General features: G+C 49.2%; 1 protein-coding gene across 4 annotated transcripts in view; it reads right to left on the bottom strand.

Moving 5' to 3' along the window:
* The window catches only part of PLCG2 (phospholipase C gamma 2), a 110,458-nt gene that overhangs the window by 44,257 nt on the left and 53,411 nt on the right, over positions 1 to 12,790 (bottom strand). For all 4 annotated transcript variants that reach the window (XM_040329585.1, XM_040329583.1, XM_040329586.1 and 1 more), the window contains exons 9-11: positions 11,080 to 11,152; positions 3,712 to 3,813; positions 1,949 to 2,067 (exon numbers count right to left, since the gene is read on the bottom strand). In XM_040329585.1, coding sequence (XP_040185519.1) covers positions 1,949 to 2,067; positions 3,712 to 3,813; positions 11,080 to 11,152 — 294 coding nt within the window. The remainder of the gene's footprint in view (positions 1 to 1,948; positions 2,068 to 3,711; positions 3,814 to 11,079; positions 11,153 to 12,790) is intronic.

Here is a 12,790-nt window from a genome sequence, read left to right as displayed (position 1 = left end):
CCCCCCACCTGTGACACTCCCTCCCACCTGTCCTGCTCCCCCACCTGTGACACTCCCTCCCACCTGTCCTGCTCCCCCCACCTGTGACACTCCCTCCCACCTGTCCCGCTGCCCCCCCACCTGTGACACTCCCTTCCACCTGTCTCACTGCCCCCCACCTGTGTCACTCCCCCCACCTGTCCCGCTGCCCCCACCTGTGACAGTCCCTCCCACCTGTCCCACTGCCCCCCCCCCCTGTGACACTCCCTCCCACCTGTCCCACTGCCACCCACCTGTGACACTCCCTCTCACCTGTCCCTCTGCCCCCCACTTGGGACACTCACTTCCACCTGTCCCACTGACCCCCACCTGTGACACTGCCCCTCACCTGTCCCCCTGCCCCCCACCTGTGACATTCCCTTCCACCTGTCCCACTGCCCCCCACCTGTGACACTCCCTCCCACCTGTCCTGCTCCCCCACCTGTGACACTCCCTCCCACCTGTCCTGCTCCCCCCACCTGTGACACTCCCTCCCACCTGTCCCGCTGCCCCCCCACCTGTGACACTCCCTTCCACCTGTCTCACTGCCCCCCACCTGGAGCTCACCCCCCTCCTGTCCCGCTGCCCCCACCTGTGACAGTCCCTCCCACCTGTCCCACTGCCCCCCCCTGTGACACTCCCTCCCACCTGTCCCACTGCCACCCACCTGTGACACTCCCTCTCACCTGTCCCTCTGCCCCCCACTTGGCACACTCACTTCCACCTGTCCCACTGACCCCCACCTGTGACACTGCCCCTCACCTGTCCCCCTGCCCCCCACCTGTGACATTCCCTTCCACCTGTCCCACTGCCCCCCACCTGTGACACTCCCTCCCACCTGTCCCGCTCCCCCCACCTGTGACACTCCCTTCCACCTGTCCCACTGCCCCCACCCGTGACACTCCCTCCCACCTCTCCCACTGCCCCCCACCTGTGACACTCCCTCCCACCTCTCCCACTGCCCCCCACCTGTGACACTCCCTCCCACCTTTCCCGCTGCCCCTCACCTGAGACACTGCCTCTAACCTGTGATGCTGCCCCCCCACCCTTCCTGCTGCATCCCACAACTTTCCAACTAACTTCCTCCCATGACACTTCCCCCTCCTGTCCTGCTGCCCCCCACCTGTCCCGCTGCTCGCCTTCCATGACACTTCCCCCTTCTGTCCTGCTGTCCCCCTCCTGTCCTGCTGCCCCCCTCTTTGTTTCGCTGACCTCCTTTCATAACACTTCCCCCTCCAGTTCCACTGCCACCCGCCTGTCCTGCTGCCCCCTTCCATCCAGCTGCCCCCTACTGTCACACTGCCCCCCTCCTGTCATGCTACTCTTCTCCTGTGACACTTCACCCTCCTGTCCCACTTCCCCCTCCTAACTCACTGCCTCCCACCTGTCCCACGTCTCCCCCTTGTGTGGTAGGAGGAGATGGAACTAGAGAAGGAGGAGAAAATTGGATGGAGGAGGAATGGGATGGAGGAGATGGAACCGGAGTAGGAATACAAGTAAGCCTGTTAAGCTGAATATTCAGATTCTTATACAAGCCCAGAAGTAGTCGGTTCTTTTGAGAATTCTACAGACAACCAAATGTTTCCTGGCTGGTGGCACCACATACTAATAACAGTAGGTACCTACCGAAAACCTCTGACTGATTTATCATGTGGTTTATGCATTGCCAAGGTAAAGCTTTATTCACCCAGAAGATCGGCGCCATCACTGAGGTATCGCCAAAGTATTGCCACCTTCTCCAGCAGCCAATCAGGTATGAGATTTTCATACTTACATCGCGTCATTCTGGACCAACGTGAGCGTTTAATACAGAAAATTATCGGAGTTCAGGTTCAGAATTTTCTTATTATTATGTTTAGAAGAATCCCCGATGCATTCACATGCGATATACCGGGGTTGCCCGGAGGGTTGAAGTCCCATCATTACTCACGTGTTGTGCGAGGAAGCGATCCAATAATGCGACAGAGGATTATTCATATTCTGGACGGCGATTTCATCGTATTTCTCATCCCAGATGCTGTTCTCTTTGGAAAATAAGTAGGTCAGGAACTGTAAAAGATGCAAAGACATAAAGAAGGAGAATAAGATGTCCTCATTAAAGAGAGAAGGGTATTGGCCAGTGGCGGCTGGTGCTCAAATTTTTTGGGGGGGTGCAAACAAACTGAAAAAAAAAACCATCAATTGCCACTGTACCCATCAAACGCAGCCACTGTACCCATCATCTTCTGCCAGTGTGCCATCAAACACAGCCACTGTGCCATCAAACGCAGCCACTGTGCCCATCAATTGTCACCACTGTGCCATCAAACGCAGCCACTGTGCCCATCAATTGTCACCACTGTGCCCATCAAACGCAGCCACTGTGCCCATCAATTGGCACCACTGTGCCCATCAAACGCAGCCACTGTGCCCATCAATTGTCAGCACTGTGCCATCAAACGCAGCCACTGTGCCCATCAATTGTCGCCACTGTGCCCTTTAATTGTTACCACTGTGCCCTTTAATTGTCACCACTGTGCCCATCAATTGCCGCTACTGTGCCCATCAAACGCAGCCACTGTGCCCATCATCTTCTACCACTGTGCCATCAAACGCAGCCACTGTGCCCATCAAACGCAGCCACTGTGCCCATCATCTTCTACCACTGTGCCATCAAACGCAGCCACTGTGCCCATCAAACGCAGTCACTGTGCCCATCTTCTACCACTGTGCCATCAAACGCAGCCACTGTGGCCATCATCTTCTACCACTGTGCCATCAAACGCAGCCACTGTGTCCATCAATTTCCGCTACTGTGCCCATCAATTTCCGCTACTGTGCCCATCATCTTCTGCCAGTGTGCCCATCAATTGCCGCTACTGTGCCCATCAAACGCAGCCACTGTGCCCATCGTCTTCTACCACTGTGCCATCAAACGCAGCAACTGTGGCCATCAAACGCAGCCACTGTGCCCATCATCTTCTACCACTGTGCCATCAAACGCAGCCACTGTGGCCATCATCTTCTACCACTGTGCCCATCAATTGCCGCTACTGTGCCCATCAATTTCTGCCAGTGTGCCCATCAATTGCCGCTACTGTGCCCCATCAGTTGCCACCAGTGTGCCCCATCAGATGCCACCAGCGTGCCCCATCAGATGCCGCCAGTGTGCCCCATCAGATGCCACCAGTGTGCCCCATCAGATGCCACCAGTGTTCCCCCATCAGTCCAAAGCAATCAGCAACTGCTCCACTGATTACAGAGGAGGTGAAAAGGAAGTAAATCTACCTGACAGTCTAGGAGGGCGCTACTTTCTTGGCATAGCCATTGCTCGGTGTGTCTAAACGTAACAGTGCAGTAGGCACCAGAGGCCGACCACACAGTCCAGTCAACACAAAAAGACCCGAGCAGACACGCCCCCCTCTCTCTTTCTCTGCCATTCTGTGGGAGGACACTTGTGATGAGGGGTGTGGCTGCTACTCAGCTCTGCAAGCACAGAGCACCGGAGGGTGAGAACAGGAGCCAGGCTTCCATTCAGAGGAAGAGGTACTTTAAGGCAATTCCGAGTGAAGGTCGGTTAAAAATTGTAACATAATAGTAAAGGATTATAAAGAGAAAGGAAAGTTGGGATTTGATTTGGGCTTTAGGTCCCTCCCCCCTCCCCCCTCTACTCAAAAAACAATCAAATCAACTTTAAATCTTGGCGCAGCTCACCTCATCTACGTAAAGAAAGGGCTCCGCCGTCTCCCTCATCGTGTCATCGATAAACTTCGTCATCCGCTCGCAGACTTTATTCAAATCCTGGGCTGAGGATTCCTTCAGGAAACACGGAAGGACAAAGAAGATTCAATAATCCTTTCAAGACGTTCCTCAACATCCACCAGTTTAAAATCTTACCGTATAAGTCGGAATCGGAAGTCGGCAGAGAGAGAGAGAGAGTGGAACTTACATTGAGCAGAGAGACTATTTAAGAGCAGCCCCGCCCCCATCTGGGCACACCTCACCAGGGATTGGTTGGGCCCTACTAAATATTCAGGCCGCAAGATTTAAAATTCTCCTTCCCTAAGCTCTAGAAGCTTCTGCTAGAGGAGGGGTCTCCAAACTTTCTAAACAAAGGGCCAGTTTATTATCCTTCAGACGTTAAGGGGGCCGAACTGTGGGTCCCCCGGAGGAAAAAATGTCCCACCATCAGTGGGAGCAAAAAAAGAGATGTACCACCTCTGGTCAGTAGGGGTGGGAATAGTGTCCCATCATTGGTATTGGAGGAATAGTGTCCCATCATTGGTATTGGAGGAATAGTGTCCCATCGTTAGTATTGGAGGAATAGTGTCCCATTATTGGTGTCATTGGGAGAAATAATGTCCTGTCATTGGTATTGGAGGAATAGTGTCCCATCATTGGTATTGGAGGAATAGTGTCCCATCATTGGTATTGGAGGAATAGTGTCCCATCATTGGTATTGGAGGAATAGTGTCCCATCATTGGTATTGGAGGAATAGTGTCCCATCATTGGTATTGGTGGAATAGTGTCCCATCATTGGTATTGGAGGAATAGTGTCCCATCATTGGTATTGGAGGAATAGTGTCCCATCGTTGGTGTCATTGGGAGAAATAATGTCCTGTCATTGGTGTCAGTGGGAGGAATAGTGTCCCATCGTTGGTATTGGAGAAATACTGCCTCATCATTGGTGTCATTGGAAGAAATAGTGCCCCATTCTTGGTGTCAGTCGGAGGTGTAGTGCCCCATTGCTGGTGTCAGCGGGAGGAATAGTGTTCCATTGTTGGGGTATTTGGGAGGAATAGTGCCGAATCGTTAATATCAGTGGAAGGAATAGTGTCCCATCATTGGTGTCAGTCGGAGGTGTAGTGCCCAATTGCTGGTGTCAGTGGCCAGAATAGTGCCCTATTGTTGGTGTGATTGGGAGAAATAGTGCCCCATCGTTGGTGTCAGTGGGAGGAATCGTGCCTCATTGTTGGTGTCATTGGTAGGAATAGTGCTCCATTATCGGTGTCACTCCGAGGTGCAGCGCCCCATTGCTGGTGTCAGTGGAAGGAATAGTGCCCCATCGTTGGTGTCAGTGGGAGGAATTTTGCCCCATCATTGGTATCAGTGGGAGGAATTGTGCCTCGTCATTGGTGTCATTGAGAGGAATAGTGCCCCATTCTTGGTGTCAATCAGAGGTGTAGTGCCCCATTGCTGGTGTCATTGGGAAGTGTAGTGCCCCATCATTGGTGTCATTGGGAAGTGTAGTGCCCCATTGCTGGTGCAAGTGGGAAGAATGGTGCTCCAAGGTCCAGATAAAGGCAAGCAAAGGGCCGCATTCAGAGAGTTTGGAGACCCCTGTCTACACTAAAGGCAGGGGGAAGTAATCGAACTCCCAGCCTGGAACAGACCGTACTAAACAATCCCCGCCTCTGTGATCCCAGCACGAGCCAAAACACTAAACCAGGAGGGCGCTACACAAGTGTGGCTGAACAGGATCACAAAACCGGACAGTTCACATACTTTATATGTATTCCGCCGTCTCCCTAGAGTCCCCCTTTATGCTCTCTTTGTTCCCGCGCTGTGACAGTAAAGAATTCATTAGCCTTTCAGTAGCACAACCCCCCCTCCCCCCCCAGCCCCTCCTCCACTCAGAGCACAGAACAGAAATATAAATAAGACTTGTGAGTTGAACACACGGGAGGTAACTATGGAGCTTTACTATCTCTGGATTCCCCCCCCCCCCCCCCAACCGGAGATAATTATTCCATGCAAATACCGGGACAATGGGAGTCAGTGTGTGGCCCCCGCACCCCCCCCCTACAGAAATCCACCTTCCATTTTCATATGCAAAACCGACTAATCTTGGAGCATCTTGATAATAAACGGCCGGCGTTGAGGTCCCTTTGTAGACGCCGGGGACGAAACGTGCTCTGGGCGGCCCGCTCTGGATTTATTTGCATAGGAAATTTTAAATGTTGGTGAAGGCTGAGCAGAGCTCTCCCCCCCTCCTCTCTGTACAATAGAGGGAGCTCTCCCCCCCCTCCTCCCTGTACAATAGAGGGAGCAATCCCCCCCCTCCTCCCTGTACAATAGAGGGAGCTCCCCCCTCCTCCCTGTACAATAGAGGGAGCTCCCCACCCCCTTCCTCCCTGTACAATAGAGGGAGCTCTCCCCCCCTCCTCCCTGTACAATAGAGGGAGCTCTCTCCCCCTCCTCCCTGTACAATAGAGGGAGCTCTCCCCCCCTCCTCCCTGTACAATATAGGAAGCTCCCCCCCCTCCTCCCTGTACAATAGAGGGAGCTCTCCCCCCCTTCCTCCCTGTACAATAGAGGGAGCTCCCCCCCTCCTTCCTGTACAATAGAGGGAGCTCCCCCCCTCCTCCCTGTACAATAGAGGGAGCTCTCCCCCTCCTCCCTGTACAATAGAGGGAGCTCTCCCCCCTCCTCCCTGTACAATAGAGGGAGCTCTCCCCCTCCTCCCTGTACAATAGAGGGAGCTCTCCCCCCTCCTCCCTGTACAATAGAGGGAGCTCTCCCCCCCTCCTCCCTGTACAATAGAGGGAGCTCCCCCCCTCCTTCCTGTACAATAGAGGGAGCCCTCCCCCCCCTTCCTCCCTGTACAATAGAGGGAGCTCTCCCCCCCTCCTCCCTGTACAATAGAGGGAGCTCTCCCCCTCCTCCCTGTACAATAGAGGGAGCTCTCCCCCCCCTCCTCCCTGTACAATAGAGGGAGCTCTCCCCCTCCTCCCTGTACAATAGAGGGAGCTCTCCCCCCCCTCCTCCCTGTACAATAGAGGGAGCCCCCCTCCCCCTCCTCCCTGTACAATAGAGGGAGCTCTCCCCCTCCTCCCTGTACAATAGAGGGAGCTCTCCCCCCCTCCTCCCTGTACAATAGAGGGAGCCCCCCCCTCCTCCCTGTACAATAGAGGGAGATCTCCCCCCCCTCCTACTCCCTGTACAATAGAGGGAGCTCTCCCCCCCTCCTCCCTGTACAATAGAGGGAGCTCTCCCCCCCTCCTCCCTGTACAATAGAGGGAGCTCTCCCCCCTCCTCCCTGTACAATAGAGGGAGCTCTCCCCCCCTCCTCCCTGTACAATAGAGGGAGCTCTCCCCCCCCTCCCTGTACAATAGAGGTACTTCCCCCCCCTCCTCCCTGTACAATAGAGGGAGCTCTCCCCCCTCCTCCCTGTACAATAGAGGGAGCTCTCCCCTCCCCTCCTCCCTGTAAAATAGAGGGAGAGGGAGATCTCCCCCCCCTCCTACTCCCTGTACAATAGAGGGAGCTCTCCCCCCCTCCTCCCTGTACAATAGAGGGAGCTCTCCCCCCCTCCTCCCTGTACAATAGAGGGAGCTCTCCCCCCCTCCTCCCTGTACAATAGAGGGAGCTCCCCCCCCTCCTCCCTGTACAATAGAGGGAGCTCTCCCCTCCCCTCCTCCCTGTAAAATAGAGGGAGATCTCTCCCCCCCTCCTCCCTGTACAATAGAGGGAGCTCCCCCCCCCTCCTCCCTGTACAATAGAGGGAGCTCTCCCCCTCCTCCCTGTACAATAGAGGGAGCTCTCCCCCCCTCCTCCCTGTACAATAGAGGGAGCTCCCCCCTCCTCCCTGTACAATAGAGGGAGCTCCCCACCCCCTTCCTCCCTGTACAATAGAGGGAGCTCTCCCCTCCTCCTCCCTGTACAATAGAGGGAGCTCTCTCCCCCTCCTCCCTGTACAATAGAGGGAGCTCTCCCCCCTCCTCCCTGTACAATAGAGGGAGCTCTCCCCCCCCCCTCCCTGTACAATAGAGGGAGCTCTCCCCCCCTCCTCCCTGTACAATAGAGGGAGCTCCCCCCCTCCTCCCTGTACAATAGAGGGAGCTCTCCCCCCTCCCTGTACAATAGAGGGAGCTCTCCCCCCCTCCTCCCTGTACAATAGAGGGAGCTCTCCCCCCCCTCCTCCCTGTACAATAGAGGGAGCCCCCCCCCCTCCTCCCTGTACAATAGAAGGAGCTCTCCCCCCTCCCTGTACAATAGAGGGAGCTCTCCCCCCCTCCTCCCTGTACAATAGAGGGAGCTCTCCCCCCTCCTCCCTGTACAATAGAGGGAGCTCTCCCCCCCTCCTCCCTGTACAATAGAGGGAGCTCTCCCCCCCCCTCCTCCCTGTACAATAGAGGGAGCTCTCCCCCCCCCCCCTCCCTGTACAATAGAGGGAGCTCTCCCCCCCTCCTCCCTGTACAATAGAGGGAGCTCCCCCCCCTCCTCCCTGTACAATAGAGGGAGCTCTCCCCCCCTCCTCCTCCCTGTATAATAAAGGGAGCTCTCCCCCCTCCTCCCTGTACAATAGAGGGAGCTCCCCCCCTCCTCCCTGTACAATAGAAGGAGCTCTCCCCCCCCCTCCTCCCTGTACAATAGAGGGAGCTCTCCCCCCCTCCTCCCTGTACAATAGAAGGAGCTCTCCCCCCCTCCTCCCTGTACAATAGAAGGAGCTCTCCCCCCCCTCCTCCCTGTACAACAGAGGGAGCTCTCCCCCCCTCCTCCCTGTACAATAGAGGGAGCTCTCCCCCCCTCCTCCCTGTACAATAGAGGGAGCTCTCTCCCCCTCCTCCCTGTACAATAGAGGGAGCTCTCCCCCCCTCCTCCCTGTACAATAGAGGGAGCTCTCCCCCCCTCCTCCCTGTACAATAGAAGGAGCTCTCCCCCCCCTCCTCCCTGTACAATAGAGGGAGCTCTCCCCCCCCTCCTCCCTGTACAATAGAGGGAGCTCTCCCCCCCTCCTCCCTGTACAATAGAGGGAGCTCTCCCCCCCCCTCCTCCCTGTACAATAGAGGGAGCTCTCCCCCCCTCCTCCCTGTACAATAGAGGGAGCTCTCCCCCCCTCCTGCCTGTACAATAGAGGGAGCTCTCCCCCCCTCCTCCCTGTACAATAGAGGGAGCTCCCCCCTCCTCCCTGTACAACAAAGGGAGCTCTCCCCCCCTCCTCCCTGTACAATAGAGGGAGCTCTCCCCCCCTCCTCCCTGTACAATAGAGGGAGCTCTCCCCCCCTCCTCCCTGTACAATAGAGGGAGCTCTCCCCCCCCTCCGCCCTGTACAATAGAGGGAGCTCCCCCCCTCCTCCCTGTACAATAGAGGGAGCTCTCCCCCCCCCTTCTCCCTGTACAATAGAGGGAGCTCTCTCCCCCCCTCCTCCCTGTACAATAGAGGGAGCTCTCCCCCCCTCCTCCCTGTACAATAGAGGGAGCTCCCCCCCCTCCTCCCTGTACAATAGAGGGAGCTCTCCCCCCCCTCCCTGTACAATATAGGGAGCTCTCCCCCCCCCCCCCCTGTACAATAGAGGGAGCTCCCCCCCCCCCCCCTTCTCCCTGTACAATAGAGGGAGCTCTCTCCCCCCATCCTCCATGTACAATAGAGGGAGCTCCCCCCTCCCTGTACAATAGAGGGAGCTCTCCCCCCTCCTCCCTGTACAATAGAGGGAGTTCCCCCCCTCCCTGTACAATAGAGGGAGCTCTCCCTCCCCCTCCCTGTACAATAAAGGGAAGCAGAATATTCAAATCCGCCAACCACAAAGACACGCCCTGTTCTGTCATTTACATGACGTCTTTTGTTTCTCGCTCTTCAGGTTCATATGAGAGATCAACACAACAAACATTTCGCTACAACAGAAGAGTTTCAGGAGAACTTGTTGTGCGACGGCCGCGAGGCGCGGAGCCGAAGGATTGAGGCCGCAATACAAAGATTGGTCAGAAGATGGCGCCAGTGAGGTCTGGAGTGCAGGATGGTTCCTGTGCCGGGACAAGAACATCTAGAGCCCAGGGAGGGCCGACATGACAAATCGCACCCCCCCCCCCCCAAATGTATGAGCGTTATGTGTCAGAAAAATTCCCCCCCCCCCAAGATGTATGAGAGTTATGTGTCAGCAAATCCCCCCCCCCCCAAGATGTATGAGCGTTATGTGTCAGAAAAATTCCCCCCCCAAAGATGTATGAGCGTTATGTGTCAGAACCCCCCCCCCCCAAAAGATGTATGAGAGTTATGTGTCAGAAAAAATCCCCCCCCCCCAAAGATGTATGAGCATTATGTATCAGAAAAAATCCCCCCCCCCAAAGATGTATGAGCATTATGTGTCAGAACCCCCCCCCCAAAAGATGTATGAGCACTATGTGTCAGAAAAAATCCCCCCCCAAAGATGTATGAGCACTATGTGTCAGAAAAAATCCCCCCCCAAAGATGTATGAGCACTATGTGTCAGAAAAAATCCCCCCCCAAAGATGTATGAGCACTATGTGTCAGAAAAAATCCCCCCCCCAAAGATGTATGAGCACTATGTGTCAGAAAAAATCCCCCCCCCCAAAGATGTATGAGCATTATGTGTCAGAAAAAATCCCCCCCCCCAAAGATGTATGAGCGTTATGTGTCAGAAAAAATCCCCCCCCCCCAAAGATGTATGAGCGTTATGTGTCAGAAAAAATCCCCCCCCCAAGATGTATGAGCGTTATGTGTCAGAAAAAACCCCCCCCCCAAAGATGTATGAGCGTTATGTGTCAGAAAAAATCCCCCCCCCCCCAAGATGTATGAGCGTTATGTGTCAGAAAAACCCCCCCCCCAAAGATGTATGAGCGTTATGTGTCAGAAAAAATCCCCCCCCCAAAGATGTATGAGCGTTATGTGTCAGAACCCCCCCCCCCCCCAACTACTATGGGGATCAAATACTTATTTTACTCCATTTATAACATTTGTATCATGTGATTCCCCCCCCCCCCCCTGATTACGCTGATTTATAATTTAATTCAGTTGGGCTTCATTATCAAATATATAAATATGATGATCAGGAGGTGATATGAGGGCCCCCCGGGGGGGGGGGGGGGGCAATTAAAAAGAAAAAGACATAAACTCCCAGCGTCCCCCTCCGCGTCGCCCCCCCCGGAGGGGAATTGTATTTATGCCACGATTTTATCCGGCGTCAGATAATAAGATTCACACGGAATCCTTTATCTTGTAAAAGCCCCCGGCTCCGCAAGATCCCGGAGGAGCGAATGATCCCGACACACACGGATTTAATCGGAATCCGGGATTATTCCACTCGGGAAACAAGACGCCAAGCAACTCAGTTCTCCTCACCTGTTGCTCGTGTTGTAGGAACCTTTGAAAGTCGTGTAAATGGACCGCCGAGGCGTCCGAACGATCCACGTTTCTGGGGGGAGGGGAATAAAAACACAACGGGGGTGTCATGTCTAACACAAATAAAAATGTCTTTTGTTCAAATTAACTTACATTTATTATTTGTATTTGGTATTAATTAAATATGTTTTTGTATAAATTATTTATTAATATAATTATCTTGTATGAATTATTTAAATTATTTTAGTATAAATTATATTTTTATATAAATTATTTTGCCTAAAGTATTTATTTATTTAAATTATTTTTGTATAAATCTTTTTCTATATAAAATATTTTGTATAAATTATTTAATTATATAAATTATATTGCATTATTTATTTATGTACATAAATAATTTTGCACACACTGTTTATCAATATAAATATCTTGTATAAATTATTTATTTGTATAAAATTTGTTTGTAGAAATATGTTGTTTATATAAATTATTCTAAATTATTTTTGTAGAAATCTTTTTTTTTTTATATATATATGTATAAAATATTTTGCATAAATTATTTATTAATATAAAATATTTGGTATACATTATTTATTTATATAAATTATTTTGCATAAATTATTTATTTATATCAATTATTTTGCATAAATTATTTGATTATATAAAATATTTTGTACACATTATTTAATTATATTGTATACATTATTTATTTATATAAATTATTTTCTTATAAATTATACTTTTATATAAATTATTTTGTCTAAAGTATTTATTTATATAAATCATTTTTGTATAAATCTTATTATAAATATTTATAAATATTTATAAATTTATAAATATATATATTTTTGTATAAATCTTTTTTTTTACAAAAATGATTTATATAAATAAAAATATAAATTATACTGAATAATTGATATAAATAAATTATTTATATAAAATTATATATATATATATATATATATATATATATATATATATATATATATATATATATATATATATATATATATATATATATATATATATATAATTTTATATCAATTATTCAATATAATTTATATTTTTATTTATATAAATCATTTTTGTAAAAAAAAAAAAAAAAATTATATGAATAAGCTGGTATAAATTATTTATTTATATAAATTATTCAGTATAATTTATATTTTTATATTATTTTGTCTAAAGTATTTATACAAATTATTTTTGTATAAATCTTTTTTGCATACTTTGATTATTAATATAAAATATTTTGTATATATTATTTAATGATATAAATTATATTGTATACTTTATATATATAAATATAAATAAATATATATATATATATATATATATATATATATATATATATATATATATATATATATATATATATATATATATATATATAAATGATTTTGCATAAATTATTTATTAATATAAATATATTGTATAAATGATTTGAATAAATTAGTTTGTATAGATTATTTATTTATATAAATTATTCAGTATAAATTATATTTTTTTATCAATTATTTTGTTTAAAGTATTTATTTATATAAATTATTTTTGTATAAATCTTTTTTTTATATAAATTATTTTTCATAAATTGTTTATTAATATAAAATATGTTTTATACATTATTTAATTATATAAATTATATTGTAGACATTATTTTCCGGTAGTTACATAAATTATTTTGCATAAATTATTAATATAAATATCTTTT

This window comes from Rana temporaria, chromosome 11 (genome assembly GCF_905171775.1).
Source record: "Rana temporaria chromosome 11, aRanTem1.1, whole genome shotgun sequence".
In the NCBI taxonomy this organism is placed as follows: Eukaryota; Metazoa; Chordata; class Amphibia; order Anura; family Ranidae; genus Rana; species Rana temporaria.
This window is presented reverse-complemented; position numbering and strand designations above follow the sequence as displayed.